This window comes from Salmo trutta, chromosome 28 (genome assembly GCF_901001165.1).
Source record: "Salmo trutta chromosome 28, fSalTru1.1, whole genome shotgun sequence".
NCBI lineage: Eukaryota > Metazoa > Chordata > Actinopteri > Salmoniformes > Salmonidae > Salmo > Salmo trutta.
The window spans coordinates 46,158,464-46,174,576 of NC_042984.1; the positions used below are offsets into that span (position 1 = coordinate 46,158,464).

Below are 16,113 nucleotides of genomic sequence, written 5' to 3' on the forward strand. Positions count from 1 at the left end.
TCTTAACTGACTTGCCTAGTTAAATAAAAATAGGGCCAATCCTATATACATAGTAATGTTGTATTAAGTTGTAATGTAGGCCAAATGTAATAAATTTTATCATGGTGCTAATACAAAAATAATAGGTCTGACTATCAAAAACTGGAGGTGGGCTGAATTTTCACTGGAGGACCATTTAAAAATCAGATTTTTCTGGAGGAAGATAATTAGGCATTGAAATATTTATCATCATGAATTGAAGTCATTGGTGAAGGATTTGAAGTGGAACGGTTTCCACAATGCAGAGAGAAATGGTTGTGTCAGTTGGACAAACCTGGGAAAAAAAGCAATGTGCATAATATAGTGCACTTTCCCCAATAAAGTGTTAATGGAGGTTAAGGAGGGAACCCAATAATTGATCTGTACAAAAAAATGGGTTCATTCTTTAATCTTTACAAAAAAATAGCATGAGAGATATTAAATAGATCTAGATTCTTGAGGAACAAAGGAGACATCAACATCAAGCACAAAATAATGTTTATTTCTCTTTAAACATGTACAGTCTGTGATGAGTGCGCTGACTGGGTTGGTAAGGTAACCTAGTGATACACAGCAGGCAGAAGCAATCCGACACAGAGCTTTAGTGCAAGCCTTCCACTATTACAGGCATATTCAATGAGGCAATATTACTCAGAACTGATAGAAATGCAATGATCAGAACAGGCATTATTCTCTATTCCTCACAGAGAACCACATCTGCTCTATACGATCAGTTTCTATGGATCTGAATGTTTCCTCCCAGTGAATATTCGAACAGAGTTATTTCCAAATCTGCTCACTAAGTATAACAGACAGGGAGGTGTAGCAGTAATGTCAGATACGAGTAACAGAGAACAGAAATCTCTTACTACTGCAAGTATTTCACCAAAGCAGACAACTCTGCATTATATCACATAAAAAGTCCAATTCAAACCGAATTGATGGAATAATATACACCGACGTGAAATCCCAAAACAGTTAAACAAAATATATGAATATTAATGACAGGAAAACTGTACAATTCACATCTTGGCAGGACTGGGGTGCTGCAACCTTTCACTGGTGTGGTGGCTGTGACATTTCTAAATGGCGGTATAGTAATGTTAATCTCGGCTGTATGGAAAATAACAGACATGCTCTTCAGTGGTCAGGAGGATAAGGGGGAGGTTAACCTCATTATGTATAGGTGTGTTGGAACTGATATTATGGGTTATAGTTAGAGCACAGGTCATGTTGTGCAAATCAAGTATCCATCTGGAGTTTGCATGCTTCATTCTGAACAGAGAAATCAAACACTCAAAACAATACTGAAAAGCAAGGCTATCAATAACCACCTAGGAAATGATACATTTATTAATTTCAACAAGGCAATATAATAACACTGCGTCACATGAACATAATCTCATTGAGAAAACAACTCACCCTCTGACAAAGGTTTTTATTACTGGAGGGACTCCACTGTATCATCATGTGTCCAGATAAAACACATCAACTCCCCTTTCATACTTAGTGGATCCACCTCAGACACACTAGCAGCATCAAAATCAAGCTTAGAAACATAAAACAATGGCAATACTTTAGACAAGTAAATAATAACTGGTGAAATAACATAATATGCCTAACAAAAGGAGAACCATGTTCTCGCCCCAACAGAAAATATTTAGCAGTTGTAACTGCTGTTATTGTTTTCAGTGTGATTTGTAACTTATGTTCAACTAAACGGCAACAAAAGAAACTAGCTCCTGTTGCAGGTTCCTGGGTAAGGCTTGTGGGAAGGCCGCTACGAAAGCTAGGTGGATAGATGAAATTGCACTTTAAGTCTTGCTCGGCAAACCTGTCTCTCTGCTACATTCTGAGCTGGACACATCGGGTTCCTCTCATTCTAGAAATATAGAACGAGAATTCAATTGGTCCACCCACTGGGGAACGCTTACTTGAATAGGTTCATTCTAAGAATTCTAACTATGCCTAGGACACTACCCACTGCCCAATGAGTGGGTTTTGACTTTTAAAAATTGTACATCAACTGTCTGTTCCCACTGGGCAACTGTATGGTGTTCTAAATGTCACAGGGGTGGGGGAGTAAACAAAGATTAAAAACATGATTTTATTACTTAAATTAAAGCATATACTGTGTTAATAGTGCAGTGCTACAAGGGCATTCAAATGTAAACCAAGAAAAAAAAGACAAAGCCATCGTGAAATAAAATCTCTTGGATGTGGACAGAAAAATCCATGTTCAAGGCACTATACTCCTCCAGAGAACTTCACCTTAAATACAGGTCTCCTGCCCCATCATCTCAAACTATTGTATTTTGATTTCTAATGTAGTGCTTTAATGTTGACAAAACATTAGTAAACGATAAAAATCAATGTGAAAACATGACTACTTATCGTTTATGACGGATTTAGTGAAAACATCACATTTGTGACCACTGATATTATAAAGTATGGCTGTGAGTTTAGACAAGACCAAAGCTAAAAGCAGTAGGTACTCAGACACACACAGAACATTTATACTGTACACACAGGAAAACTACCGGTGCTGTATAAAGTATATTGACACGCACACTGGATATTTACAAGCTCACAGGCTATTTACACGTGCGTTGCTCTTTAATAAAGCATCAAACCACAATCTGAGAAGAGTGGAGCAGGATTATCCTGCATATAGAAACACTGGAGGGGGTGAGAAGTACAGTCAAGTAGGGACCAGTACTCAGATGCTCCAGCACATAAGAGTCGTTCCATGTCATTTCAGCAAGCCATGACACCCACCATCCCAGATTGTTCTGAAATAGTTTCTGTAGTTAGAAACAGATATTAGCATACCCACAACACTATTTTGTTAATAAAAATGATCTCTGAGAAATTAAGCTAATTGAATGCACCCAAATTAGCCCTTTTAATTGATAGGATTCACATAATATTCAATACATATAGTACCCAACATCCGATTTGGACCAAACTTCTACCTATCATTGAGTAAGACGAGGAATCCAATAACATGGTCTAAAGTCACCCACAGACCGACCCCCCCACACCAATCTCACCCCAACAACAAGTATAAAGTATCAGTTCTCTATGTCTGACAAGTAGTATGGAGCTGCGGCTTGGATTATTGCTTCTTCATCCCATGTAATGTATTCCTTGTGAATCTGTTCAGAGAAATTAGCCATTGAAGTAGCTTGCATTACTTACCACAAATTAGTGTGAAAGTACCAGCATTTGCCCACTAGATGCCGCTGTTCCTGCTACTGCCATACCCTTTTTTATCAATTTTGCTGGTTTCTCGTGTTTATTAAATGGATCACAACATTTTCTTTTGCAACTTTGGGTAGAACACCAACAGCTTTTACTCATGATGAAAATAGATTGTGTGGTCATCCTTCAAGCCAGTCCTCCATGAAAGCAATTCAGTTTGTCCTTCTCTTAGAAACCTAATGCTTCAACCCAACTCTTCTTGAATAGTCCAACAAATGGTCCAACAAGCTCCCTGAGAGGGCTCTCCTTATGGTGCAATATGAAGACTTTTCCTACAAGCCCAAAACTTGAGAAATTGGCTGGGGATGCAAATGTGACAATCCTAATAAAATACAATTTTAAACCATTGCAGTTGTATGTTAAAAAATAATATTAGAAAACATCTCTATATGTAGTGTGATAAGTGACATTTACCATTACAACCCAACACCATACCATTGCAAAACACTATGTTTAGAACTTTTACCATTAAAGACCATTCGAGACCATAACATTGAAACCATTAGAACTGCTGTAGCCTAATGGTTTGCTTGTTCAACAGGAATGGCCTAACTAATCTTAAACCTTTTTTTAACAGAATAAACCACACACAGAGGGGCTGTTTCCTGGACACAGATTAAGCCTAAGAGAAGGACAAACAATTACTTTAATGGAGGACTTTGCTTGAATTGTGAGGATTTCCATACAATTTGTTTTCATCATGAGCAAAAGCTATTGGTTTTCTACAAAAGGTTACCAAGAAAATGTTGTGATCCATTTAATAAAACATAAGAGACCAGCAAAATTGATTAAAGGGTGTGGCAGTAGCAGAAACAGTGTCATCTAGTGGGCAAAACAGGGTACTTTCACACTAAATCGATGGTAAATGGGGCGGCAGGTAAGCTAGTGGTTATAGCGTTGGGCCAGTAACCGAAAGGATCCCCGAGCTGACAAGGTAAAAATCTGTCAGTCTGCCCCTGAACAAGGCAGTTAACCCACTGTTCCCTAGTAGGCCGTCATTGTAAATAAGAATTTGTTCTTAACTGACTTGCCTCGTTAAGTTAAGGTTAAATGTAAAAAAGAGGAATATAAAATTCAAATAATGCAAGAGACTTCAAAGGGCTAATTTCTGTGAAAAGGGGAAAAAACTGTCACCAGATTCACATGGGTCCATGGGTGGCTTTTGATAATTTTATTGGATACCACGTCTTACTAATTGTCATGAAGAGTTATGGTCCAAATCGGATGTTAGGTACTATATTTATTGAAGATTATATGAATCATATAAATTAAAATAGCACATTTTTGTGCAATTAGCTTAATTTCTCAGATATCAAATTATATCTCAACAAACATTTTCAGGAATGCAAATATTATCGGTTTCTAACTACAGAAAATATTTCAGCACAATCAGATGTGAACCATAAGCCATTTGTGAACCATAAGCCATTTGTTGGAGCATTTAATTGTGTGGGCCCTACTTTACTCTATTTTTCAGCCCATCACTCTATTAAAAGTTTTTAAGAGTTTGATTTCGTTACAATTGTAACCCTGGAGTGAGAACCAGGGGGGACAGAGTGGAGTTAGGTTTTAACTAATCCTGTGTTGCTAACCTGTTAGTCAGACAGTCCTGATGTGAGTGTGCTGGGATAGAGGGGAACATCTGGGGGCAGTCTGTGTTGAGCATCATGGGCGATGGGGTAAGATGGGGGTTTAGTGGGTGCAGGGAGGTGCTAGTTGTCACGTTAGGTAGTCCTGGTGTTGGGGACGTTCTTAGGGCTGTGCAGGGTCAGGGGGTAGGCCTGCACCCCTGGGTTGGCCATGGTGGGGTAGGGCATCCCTCCCGCTGCCCCCATCATCCCCACAGGGCTGGGCATACCAGACCACTGCTGGGGGTATAGGGGGCCGGGCACCACCCCTCCGTAGGGGCCTGCTGGTACCATGTACCCGGGCTGGAGCATGGCAGAGGGGTTGGAGCTCAGGGCAGTGGGCATGGCTGGGCCTAAAGCAGCTGTCAACGGGCACGACAAAGGCAGCTGGAACTTGTTTGGAGGGATGGGACATCTCACCTGGAAGAACCAGAGGGGATGTTTAACATTGTGTACATGGACTTCTGTCAACTATTTTTTACATAATCAGGTAAAAGAGAAGGGATGTTTCACACTGGTGATAGTCTTCTTTAGACTTTTGATTTGTTTATCTGTGCCAGTTACCTCCTGCATGGCTTGACCCTCCAGGTCCTGCATGCGTCTCTGTTGTTTGATCTGGTTCAGAGAGGGCCGTGGCTGTGTGGCCGCCAGCGTCTCCTTCGTCCAATCATCTACCAGCTTGTGCAGGTCGTCCGTGAAAGTACCTGGCTTCTTGTTGTTGCTGTTGTTTGTCTGGGCCTGAGCTAGCACCGTCATTGGTTGAGGAGATGGCAAAGGATTGGGGACAGCTGGTGGCTGTTGCTGATTGGATGCCGTCTGAGTTGCACTGGCGCCATGAGAAGACCCTAGAACACAGAAAGATTTGTAAACTCTGTCCAGTTAGACCCTTCCGATGGAATCGATTGGCTGCGGTTAGGCCTTTTACAGTTATCTATGGCACTTTAACCACCATCAGCCTCTATAGAGCCTGCATATTCATTAAAATATCAAACAGGTCAACTAAAAGTGGACCTTAAAATGTCACTTTGAGTGGTAATTGTTTTGTGGAAAAAGATCAGCTGAAAAAAAATGTGGATTTGACATGTGATCTCATTTAACTGGTCAGCAAATGTGTAGGTTCTCAAACCTAGCAGCCAAAGGATTACAGCATGGTTGAATCCCAACAATCCACCCAACCAACCCCCTTCCACCACAGTAAGACAAACAGAAACCATTAATGCTGATACAAACAACCACACGTCACATTATTCAGCACTCAGACATTTAGGACAAACACCGCCATGCACTACCAAAAAAAAACTAAATCAAATAAATTCATGAAAGTGACACTCCTCGTGCAACAGTGCCCACAACAACACCTTTCCAACAACACCTGGCATGTTTTTTTCAGACTGCCAAACTCAACACGTGACTATAAACCAAGGCTGCTCATGCCAACAGAGAGAAAAAGAGAGAGCGAAGTAGACAGAGAAAGAAGAAAGTAAATGAGATAGTTACTACTACTGCGCTCTTTGCCTAGACATAGTCGTTTCAGTGTGGACCCTATAAGGTAAAACAGCACAGAGACAGAAACAGTTAGGCCGGGACACACTGCTGGTCTGTGGACAAGCTGCTGAAAAGCCACACACAGCTATCAAATCAGTTAGGGAGAGAGACAAGAGGAAAAAAGGAGAGGAGGAGAAGGGGGTTTCAAATCAGTGAGAAGTAATGGGAGTGGGGGAAAGACTCTCTTAAATTGTGCTGTCACTCCAAAACAAAAGAAAATGTATTAGGCCTAGAAAATAAAGAGAAGCCTAGGCCCTGGGTATGCTGGTACACAGTACAGCACAGGGGGTTTGGTGAAGACTGGTAAGGTGGGGAATGTCAACACTCTCATAGGTCACTCAGACCTTCCTATAATATGGTCCTAGTAACACTGTCATGTCCTATTTTCATGTCTAGAACTTTCCTTTAAAAACCTCCTTGGAATAAGTCATTGTTTCAGTAATACTGTCAATATTTCAGGCTCCAGGCTCCTTTTACTTCAGTTTGTACATGGTATGTTAAACGTTTCAATGGATAACCCAACTGTACAATGGCAGTGTTGAAAGTAAAACTATACTGTTTGCATATAATCATTTTAAATGAGTCGAGACACAAATTAGTGAATGATCAATGCTGTAAGTAGTAGAGTAACGAGATCCCTGAAGCTCATTTCTAAACATAGAACAGTTCAGTACCAGTATGTACAAGAATGCCTGTGAAACATAACAAAGGAACCCCAAAAATCTGAACCGAAGAGCACAGAGATACTATAGCCTGAGCACATCAGAGTCAGCGCTTATCAAGACATGCAGGAGAAGAAGGAGACAGAAGTAGATAGTATTGATGATACAGCCTTTTTTTTTGCAGGAGCCAGTCTCCAACAGTGCCCTGCCCTCCGCCTGTCTGCACCATGCATGTCCTCCCAGTCCAAACATGAGACCGAGAAAGAGGGACCTCCTCTACCACAGCAAGCCTCAATGGAACCTGGCTGGTCTATCAGGGGAGAGCTGGCTTTAGTCTTGGTATACAGAGGGGTTGTAGACTTGAGCTGATGCGCCTCACAATTAAGGAAGTGAGTAAATTAAAACACACAGGATACAAAAGCTTTGGCGGACACACACACTCGCTCAGGTTTCGAGTTTAGCATAGCCAATCTTTGGAGAAGACGAGCTTTATGACATACACTATGCTTTTGGAGTCTGTTTAAAGCCAGAAGCAGTGCACAAAGCGTTTGCATGGAGGGATGTCTAAACCCAGAACAACTTAGGGCTGAGGGGGAGAAAGCTATGAGGACATACAAAATAGCTGACATATGCTTGTGTTGGGGGACACGGAGGGGGAGGAGGGGAGGACCACTATCTAAAACACAAAGAAACAGTCTGGTCGATGGAAGAGATAGAAGTGAAATAAAGAGAAGAGAGAGGGATGAGATGAGTTAGAAAAGTAGAAAATAACAAATACAAACAGATGGACAGAGACACGGGTCCACTGAGGAATCTAGCACGCGGTTTGCTACTAGATTTATAGGTCACTCTCTCTGACGTTTGGTGGTATACCGTCCAGCCTGTAAAAATTAATATAAGAGGGAAGAAGAGAAGAAACAAAGAGAGAAACACTTCTGTAAAAGTGCACAGAGACTTGGGATGAGAAACCCCCACCAATAACAGCCGCAGCACCAGTATAGGGTACAGTCACATGGGCTAAACCAGCACCAGCAGACAGCCCTCACATTCACTAAATGGACAAGTTATCACTATGCACTGGTCTAAGATCAGGTTACTTTCCCAAATTCATCCTGACCTTCACCATGAGGACTGTTAAACTGATCTGTGACCAGTGCTTGAAGACAGCTTCCATTGACACCTCAGAAGTCATGCAGTATCGTGGCGGTATTTTGGAAGAGAAATGTGTGATGAGGGGCACCCCTTTGTATACGTTCGCCTAAAAAAAAATTGCTTTCGAAAGACTGCCAATCATGACTTTTTTTTCAATGTGGCAGTTTTGAGACTAATGAGACCTCCGGTTTAGACACAACTTAGAATATTAGAGAGTTTAGAATTCTACAGCAGATTAAGCTGAGCTGTTGGTTGTTCCCCAGTACAAATGGGTGTTTGAACACGTGTCCACATCTCAGTGAGTGACACGTGTTTGGGTGTATTTGCATTTGGTATACTGCGTGAATCCTATGTGTGTGTTTGAATCTTACTAAGCACCAAATGTGTGTGGTACTCCTCACTGTGGAAGTGTAGTGTGTGTGGTATGCCACAGTGTGTGTATAACTTGTCCTGTATGCATGCATGTGTGTGCAGGTACCTTGCCCTGGGCCTACGTGTGTGGCCATGCCCCCACCGTAGATGTTGTCAGAAGAGAACGAGCCCTTGAGAGAGCAGGGCTGCTGGGTCTGGACAGGCTCTGGGGCCTTGCTGGGCCGAGTGCCACTGGTACTGCTGCTGCTGCCACTGGAGCGGGCCGAGCCGTCAGACAAAATGGAGCTCTTAGCTGGAGAGCCAGACGAGCTCGGTGCGCTCTCACCTTCAGAGGGAAATACTGGATAAGGCACAGAAACAGCTTTAGGGTGAATTGGTGATTAATTTCTTGTTATTACCACATTTCCAATCCTCTCAATCTTCCTCACTCAATTCCCCTTTCTCAGGACTGCTCACAAACACCTTTCTCTCTTCCATTCCCTCCCCCTCTCTCACAGAGACATGTCACTCTTTTCCTCCTCATCCCACCTTTCACTCTGTCCACCACACACCCCTCTACCCTCTTCTCACCACTCTGACACATTTCCTCTCACCGGTGGTGGTGATATTCACGTTGTTTTTCAGCTGCTGCACCATGGGGTTGAGCAGCTTGCCTGCCTTCAGCTTGTGTTTGCTGACCTTGCGTCTGCGGCCACTAGGGGGAGCAGCGTGCAACAGGCCTACACCAGGCGGCACGGCTTTCCCCAGCTCTTTATACAGACGCTCTATCTCACTCCTCTGGAACGCCTGCAGCTCAGAGATCTCCTTCATGTGTCTGAGGAGAAAAAAAGAGAGAGATTGAGAAAGGGAAAATCTGCATACTACAATGTATTCTATTTCTCTCTTTAACTGGGACAGGAACTGTCATTTATATTGTCTCGTACAATTTTAAAAGTTCACTAACTAGCAGTTAAACCACTCTGCAGTGTTTAATGGGCTACAAACCTATCCAGGGCTATGAAGGTTACAATGGTTGATAGTTTGCTATATATCAATGGGTTGACTTTGACCCTTTGTGAGTGTGTATGACTATGAATGCATATGTGTGTGTGTGCACATACTTCTCCCTCAGCCTCTGCAGCTCCTTCCTCATGTCCGCATCCTCAAACTCAGAGTCATTGTCACTGCTGACGTATGATACATGGCCGGGTCCAGGCGGCGAGATGGCATGGCCATTCGCTACCACGGATTGCCGGCTCGGCGAATCAGAGCTTTGCACACTGCTGCGGCCAGTGCGGCGCAGGAAGGCCACCGCCCTCTTCATGAGGTCACTTCCGCTGTGTTCCGGGAGGGCATGAGCCGGAGGCTTGTGGTAGGCAAGGGGAGGGGCTAAACTACTGGTGTCCTCCTCCCCCGAGTCAGAGTCGAAGTGAAAGGAGTGGTTGGTGGCAGCGTCAGCAGTGTGGGCACGTGGGAGCAGCCTGGGGGTGGCGTTGGGGCTAGAGGCAGTGGTGTCCTGGTACAAGTCTGGGGGGGCTGAGTAGCGGTTACTACAGGGGGGTTTGGGGGCGTTTTCCGCACCCTCTTCAGTGGTCATCACTGAGAACCTACCCACGACCATACACCCCTGGTCTCGTGGGCCGCCCCCCTCGGCTGCGGCGCGAGAGCCCCCCGAACCACTAGAGGGAGCCGGGGAGCTGCAACTTCTGCCCTTCTCTAAACGACGGATGACGTCCGGTGGAGTGGGGATGATCTGGAGAAGGACATAGTGATCAAATAGAATCCGAATAAACTACAAAAAAACTAGGGAGTAAACTGAATAATTCTCAATTAACTGATTTAATTGTTTAATAGATCTAAATATTCAGGACAAACGGTTACATAAAATGTGTTTAATTTAATCACAGTCAAATGTAGTTTATTCAAGAGAGTTTGTCGTATTTCAGAATGTTTGTCTTTGTTTAAGTGAGAGGGATTAAAGTAGATGGTTACCTGAAAGCGGCTCTTGGAGCCATAGGAACTGGAACTGCCCACAAAGTCTCTCCTGTTCAACAATCCTTAACAAAATACAATTCAAGGTCAACATTTAAAAAGTGTAAATAGTACAAATGAATACTCCACAATACATAATATAGCATATAAAATTGTGTTTGTGATGTAATTTACCTGCAGTGTCACTCAGTGTACCCAAACTATCAGTACGCTCAGGAATCTGAGGCTGAAAACGAGAAATAAATATTGAATGAAAAAAACTACAACATTAAATTCAGTCAAATGGTACATCAGGGTTACAGGTTGTGAATCAGTCTAGCCATTATCCTTCTATGACGCCTGCTTTGTCTAAACATATTGGCGCCCACACACACACACACACACACACACACACCACTCAACCCGCATCAGAGATCAAACTGCCAGGGGTGCAGAGTATAATGGACTATGTGGCCAGCAGCCCTGAGCTCTACTTCCTTTGCTAAATGCAGTATCAGTCACACTAAAGCCCAGTGATTACATTCAATGGCTGAATCAATATTACACCAAGGATTCACACAAACACACACCCCTCCATCAGATAAAACGCTGCTGCTGCCCCAATCCAAATATCTGGCGGACACAGAGACACAGACACACAGTGCATCTTTACCAGGACCTCTCCCTTCCTGGGGAGCCCCCCCCCAGAGGTGGTCTGGCAGTCAGAGACAGGGGGAGAGCTGACCCCCTCTGTGTTGGAGCCCTGGAGGTCTGAGGCGGTGCTGGAGGGAGCAGATTGGGCGTACTCCTGGTACAGCAGGTTCCTCAGCTTCTCATCCAGAGTCTTGATGGTACGGTCCACAAACTCCACCCTGGGTGGGCCCTCTCCATCAGACTCCCCCAGGCCGCAACCACCTCCACTGCCAGACCCCCCAGGTCCATCCTGCTGCTGGGAAGCCTGGTGGGCGGGACTCTGGGGCTGTGATGGTGTTGTGGCTCCACCTCCTCCACCCACCATGCTTGGCATGGCATAGGGCTGCTGCAGGACCACTGGCTGGTGGGAGGCCAGCGGAGGGGGCGGGTCTCCTGACAGGCTGGTCTCCTGATTGGGTAGACATGAGGAAGTGCCACTCACCCCTTTATGTCCCACCCCATTCACATCCAGGGACACAGGTGGGACGATGGGGCAGCATGGGATGTCTGTTACCATGGAGATGCAGGGTTCGCTGCCTGAAAGAGAGTCGTGGCGGCCCATGGAAGCAGTCGTAGCACTGGTGGTGGAGGGTTTGGTTCCAGAGGCCTGGGGCTGCTGAACTCTGGCCTTGCCCACGTTGGTGTCCTGAGACTGGGCAGAGCTTTGAGGTGCAGAGGGGCCTGGAGTAGGGGATGTGGTGGTCAGGGCAAGAACAGGAGTTGGGGCAGACACTGGCGGAGTAGTACTGCAACTGGACCTAGACAATGATGTGACAGGAGCCTCTGTAGGGGAGAGAGGTGAGAAGAGAAGGAGTTAAAGAGAGATTAAATAAAAGAGTGGAGTCAAGGAGATGGATGTCCTGTTGGTGTGTGATGGTATTGCATCATCACTTGTCTTCCCCAATCAGAGCTCTGTCAGTTGGAGTGCAAAGCCTACCTTTCACCACAGCCACTGCAGCACTTGCATTACATAACTGACCCTTACGCACACATACAACACACACATTAGCTCAGACACACACAGACACTAATACACAGCTTTATTCACTCACTCTGCTGTGTGTGTGTGTGATCATACTCGTACATACGTGCGTGTGTGTGTACGTACGTTTGATTGTGTGTACGTGTGTGTATGGATGGGTGTGTGTGCGCACCCTTGGTTGTAGAGGTGTCTGATGAAGTCCTCTCTCTGTCTGGCGTGGGCGTCTCGGCCACGGGGCAGATGATGAACCAGCGCTTTCCAGTGTGGAGGACTGCCAAGGACACAGACAAAGAAACACACTCATAGATACAGATCTAGTAGCAACAGTAAGATAGCTCTATAGAGAAAGACAGATATGCACTCAAATGCAGATGATCTACAGATAGAGATGCTCACAAATTCATATCAACTATCAAATTATGTTTAGAGGAAGAGAATGGGGGATAGAGAGATTGATTGGGGAGACGCAAAAGATAGGACTGAGGGACGATAGGACAGAGATGTAAAAGGAAAGAGCAATTGAGAGCTAGAGAGAGATATAACCCAGTCATCCTCTAATCCTCCTCTCCATCACTCCTGACCACAATAACCTCCCAGAGCATACAAATCTACTGAGGCAGGAAATTTGCTGTGTCTGAGGTTCACCAGAGTCACAGAGAGGCTGTAATGTACTATGTAATGTATCTGTAGTGGGTTGGAGATAAGATAGTATATTAGGGGTCCTGCAAGACCATTTGTTTCAACTTATCTGTTACATGCATCATTAAAACTCATTTGAAGACCATGATTAGTTAATTTTCTGTATCGATGTTACAGCTGGGCTAGAGCAAAAGCCTTCACCTTCACGCCAGGAGGTAGCGAAGCCCTACCGTTCTGCTGGTACACAAGTTGTGGTGAATTAGGTGCAGCCGTCTTTGAACCCTAAAAAGGGAGAGAATCGTTAGAAATGGCTGGCACTCAAGAGTATAACTTGGAGACAATGAAGCTTGAAAGGGTTCTCTCAACAATGTCACTGTGTTGGCCCCGGCTGACAAATTAGGTTAGCCAAAAGTGTCCCATCAGCAACAACGTTTCTATCTTGGCAGTGGTTTGTTGGCTGCCCTGTTAACTAAGTAATCTTGAGTGTTGGACGATGCCTCTGAGACTGGCCACCTGCACCTCTCCCCCATAACTCTGTTACTTCAAAATCCCTCCTCACCTCTCCCCCCAGTATGACTGCTCCGTGGCTCTGCTGGGGACTGCCCACGTGGTCAGAGATCCTTTCCCCCTCCGTGTCCTCACTCAGCATGTCCTCAGCCTTGTCCACAATATCTTTTAACTGCTCTATAAACATCTCCTTCTCCAGGAGCAGGATGAAGTCATTCTCCACCTAACAGACAAAAATAGACAACATCCATCAATGTCAAATCCCCTGAAAAATGTATAATAAAACAGTCCCGTCTGGACTGTCCTTCGGTAAAAATTGGGCTAGGCCTTGGCGCAGCGGTCTAAGGCACTGCATCGCAGTGCTAGAGGCGTCACTACAGACCCTGGTTCGTTCCCGAGCTGTATCACAACTGGCCGTGATCGGGAGTCCCAAAGGGCTGCGCACAATTGGTCCAGCGGGTTAGGGAAGGGATTGTCTGGGGGGCTTTACTTGGCTCATTGTGTTCTAGCGACTCCTTGTGGCGGGCCGGGCGCCTGTAGGCTGACCTCGTTTGTCAGGTGAACGCTGGCTTCCGGGGTAAGCGGGCGGGCGTTAAGAAGCGCGGTTTGGCTGGTCATCTGTCGTAGGACGCATGACTCGACCTTCGCCTCCCGAACTTGTTGGGGAGTTGCAGCGATGAGACAAGATTGAAATTGGGTAGAAAAAAGGGGGTAAAAATATATAATAAATAAAACTGGGCTATGTGAAAGTATGTGAAAGTGTTTGAAACCTGCCTATCCAAAGCACGGCAAGAGGCACCAGTTTTGGAAAAATATTTAGATTTTGGGGGAATGAAACAAAAAATGTGTAATCCACGTACAAAAAAGCATATCGGTCCAAAATGAACAGGGCTGGGGTTTGTAGTGAGAGAGGGGAGAGTTTTTGCTGCAGTGCAGTGAAGAACAGCATTACACAGAGTTTCAGTGCCCTGGAACATCAAAGAGCATCTCCCTCACTTAGAGCTAGCAGGCATAGAGAGCACACACACCGAATTTAGGAGGCAGGTGGAAAGGGGTAACAGAGGTTTTCTGGGGTGTTTGTTGCTAAGTGGGCATCTGTGTAGGTGTTTAGATTGTGACAGATATTCAAGATTTCCAAAGTTTGTGTGGGGGGGGTTCCGTTGGTTGTGGAGGTTTTCACAAGTCTTTGGAGGTGTGTGAAGAGAAGAAAAATGTCCCCCACCCCTCCCATTAGTGGCATGGAAACTGCAGCTTGCTTCTGTGCTAGAGTAGGGTCTACAGTCGTGGCCAAAAGTTTTGAGAATGACACAAATATTAATTTTCAAAGTTTGCTGCCTCAGTTTGTATGATGGCAATTTGCTGTCAACCATGTTTACCTGCAAGGAAACGCGTGCCGTCATCACTGCTTTGCACAAAAAGGGCTTCACAGGCAAGGATATTGCTGCCAGTAAGATTGCACCTAAATCAACCATTTATCGGATCATCAAGAACTTCAAGGAGAGCGGTTCAATTGTTGTGAAGAAGGCTTCAGGGCGCCCAAGAAAGTCCAGCAAGCGCCAGGACCGTCTCCTAAAGTTGATTCAGCAGCGGGATCGGGGCACCACCAGTACAGAGTTTGCTCAGGAATGGCAGCAGGCAGTGAGGCGAAGACTTTTGGAGGATGGCCTGGTGTCAAAAAAGGGCAGCAAAGAAGCCACTTCTCTCCAGGAAAAACGTCAGGGACAGACTGATATTCTGCAAAAGGTACAGGGATTGGACTGCTGAGGACTGGGGTAAAGCCATTTTCTCTGATGAATCCCCTTTCCGATTGTTTGCGGCATCTGGAAAAAAGCTTGTCCGGAGAAGCCAAGGTGAGCGCTACCATCAGTCCTGTGTCATGCCAACAGTAAAGCATCCTGAGACCATTCATGTGTGGGGTTGCTTCTCAGCCAAGGGAGTGGGCTCACTCACAATTTTGCCTAAGAACACAGCCATGAATAAAGAATGGTACCAACACATCCTCCGAGAGCAACTTCTCCCAACCATTCAGGAACAGTTTGGTGACGAACAATGATTTTTCCAGCATGATGGAGCACCTTGCCATAAGGAAAAAGTGATAACTAAGTGGCTCGGGGAACAAAACATTGATATTTTGGGTCCATGGCCAGGAAACCCAGACCTTAATCCCATTGAGAACTTGTGGTCAATTCTCAAGAGGCGGGTGGACAAACAAAACCCCACAAATTCTGACAAACTCCAAGCATCGATTATGCAAGAATGGGCTGCCATCAGTCAGGATGTGGCCAAGAAGTTAATTGACAGCATGCCAGGGCAGATTGCAGAGGTCTTGAAAAAGAAGGGTCAACACTGCAAATATTGACTCTGCATCAACTTCATGTAATTGTGAATAAAAGCCTTTGACACTTATGAAATCCTTGTAATTGTACTTCAGTATTCCATAGTAACATCTGACATAAATATCTAAAGACACTGAAGCAGCAAACTTTGTGAAAATTAATATTTGTGTCATTCTCAAAACTTTTGGCCACGACTGTACTCTAACCATACCATATAAGTGGCTATCTCCTCAGGTGCGTCTCCGTCCAGGTCGAACTTGAAGGTAACCATCTTGTGGTTGTGTGTCTCCAGCTGACACTCCACCATCTTATCCCCTGTATAATACACCTGTCCAGGAAGAAACCAGAGAGGAACAGGTGTCAGA

The 16,113-nt window shown here is 44.8% G+C and overlaps 1 protein-coding gene across 4 annotated transcripts in view; it reads right to left on the reverse strand.

Annotated features, from left to right (window-relative positions):
- Positions 1-4,265: 4,265 nt before the first annotated feature.
- The window catches only part of LOC115166351 (serine/threonine-protein kinase WNK2), a 119,045-nt gene continuing 107,197 nt past the window's right edge, over positions 4,266-16,113 (reverse strand). For 2 of the 4 annotated variants that reach the window (XM_029720272.1, XM_029720269.1), the window contains 14 exons: positions 15,960-16,076; positions 13,465-13,635; positions 13,136-13,187; positions 12,439-12,537; positions 11,265-12,067; positions 10,787-10,838; positions 10,613-10,677; positions 9,742-10,373; positions 9,235-9,455; positions 8,748-8,981; positions 7,900-7,998; positions 6,408-6,452; positions 5,475-5,755; positions 4,266-5,330 (listed from right to left, as the gene is read on the reverse strand). In XM_029720272.1, the coding sequence (XP_029576132.1) occupies positions 5,007-5,330; positions 5,475-5,755; positions 6,408-6,452; positions 7,900-7,998; positions 8,748-8,981; positions 9,235-9,455; positions 9,742-10,373; positions 10,613-10,677; positions 10,787-10,838; positions 11,265-12,067; positions 12,439-12,537; positions 13,136-13,187; positions 13,465-13,635; positions 15,960-16,076 (3,195 nt within the window). In that variant the 3' untranslated portion in view covers positions 4,266-5,006. The remainder of the gene's footprint in view (positions 5,331-5,474; positions 5,756-6,407; positions 6,453-7,899; positions 7,999-8,747; positions 8,982-9,234; positions 9,456-9,741; positions 10,374-10,612; positions 10,678-10,786; positions 10,839-11,264; positions 12,068-12,438; positions 12,538-13,135; positions 13,188-13,464; positions 13,636-15,959; positions 16,077-16,113) is intronic. The other 2 variants (XM_029720271.1, XM_029720270.1) reach the window with 2 other exon arrangements.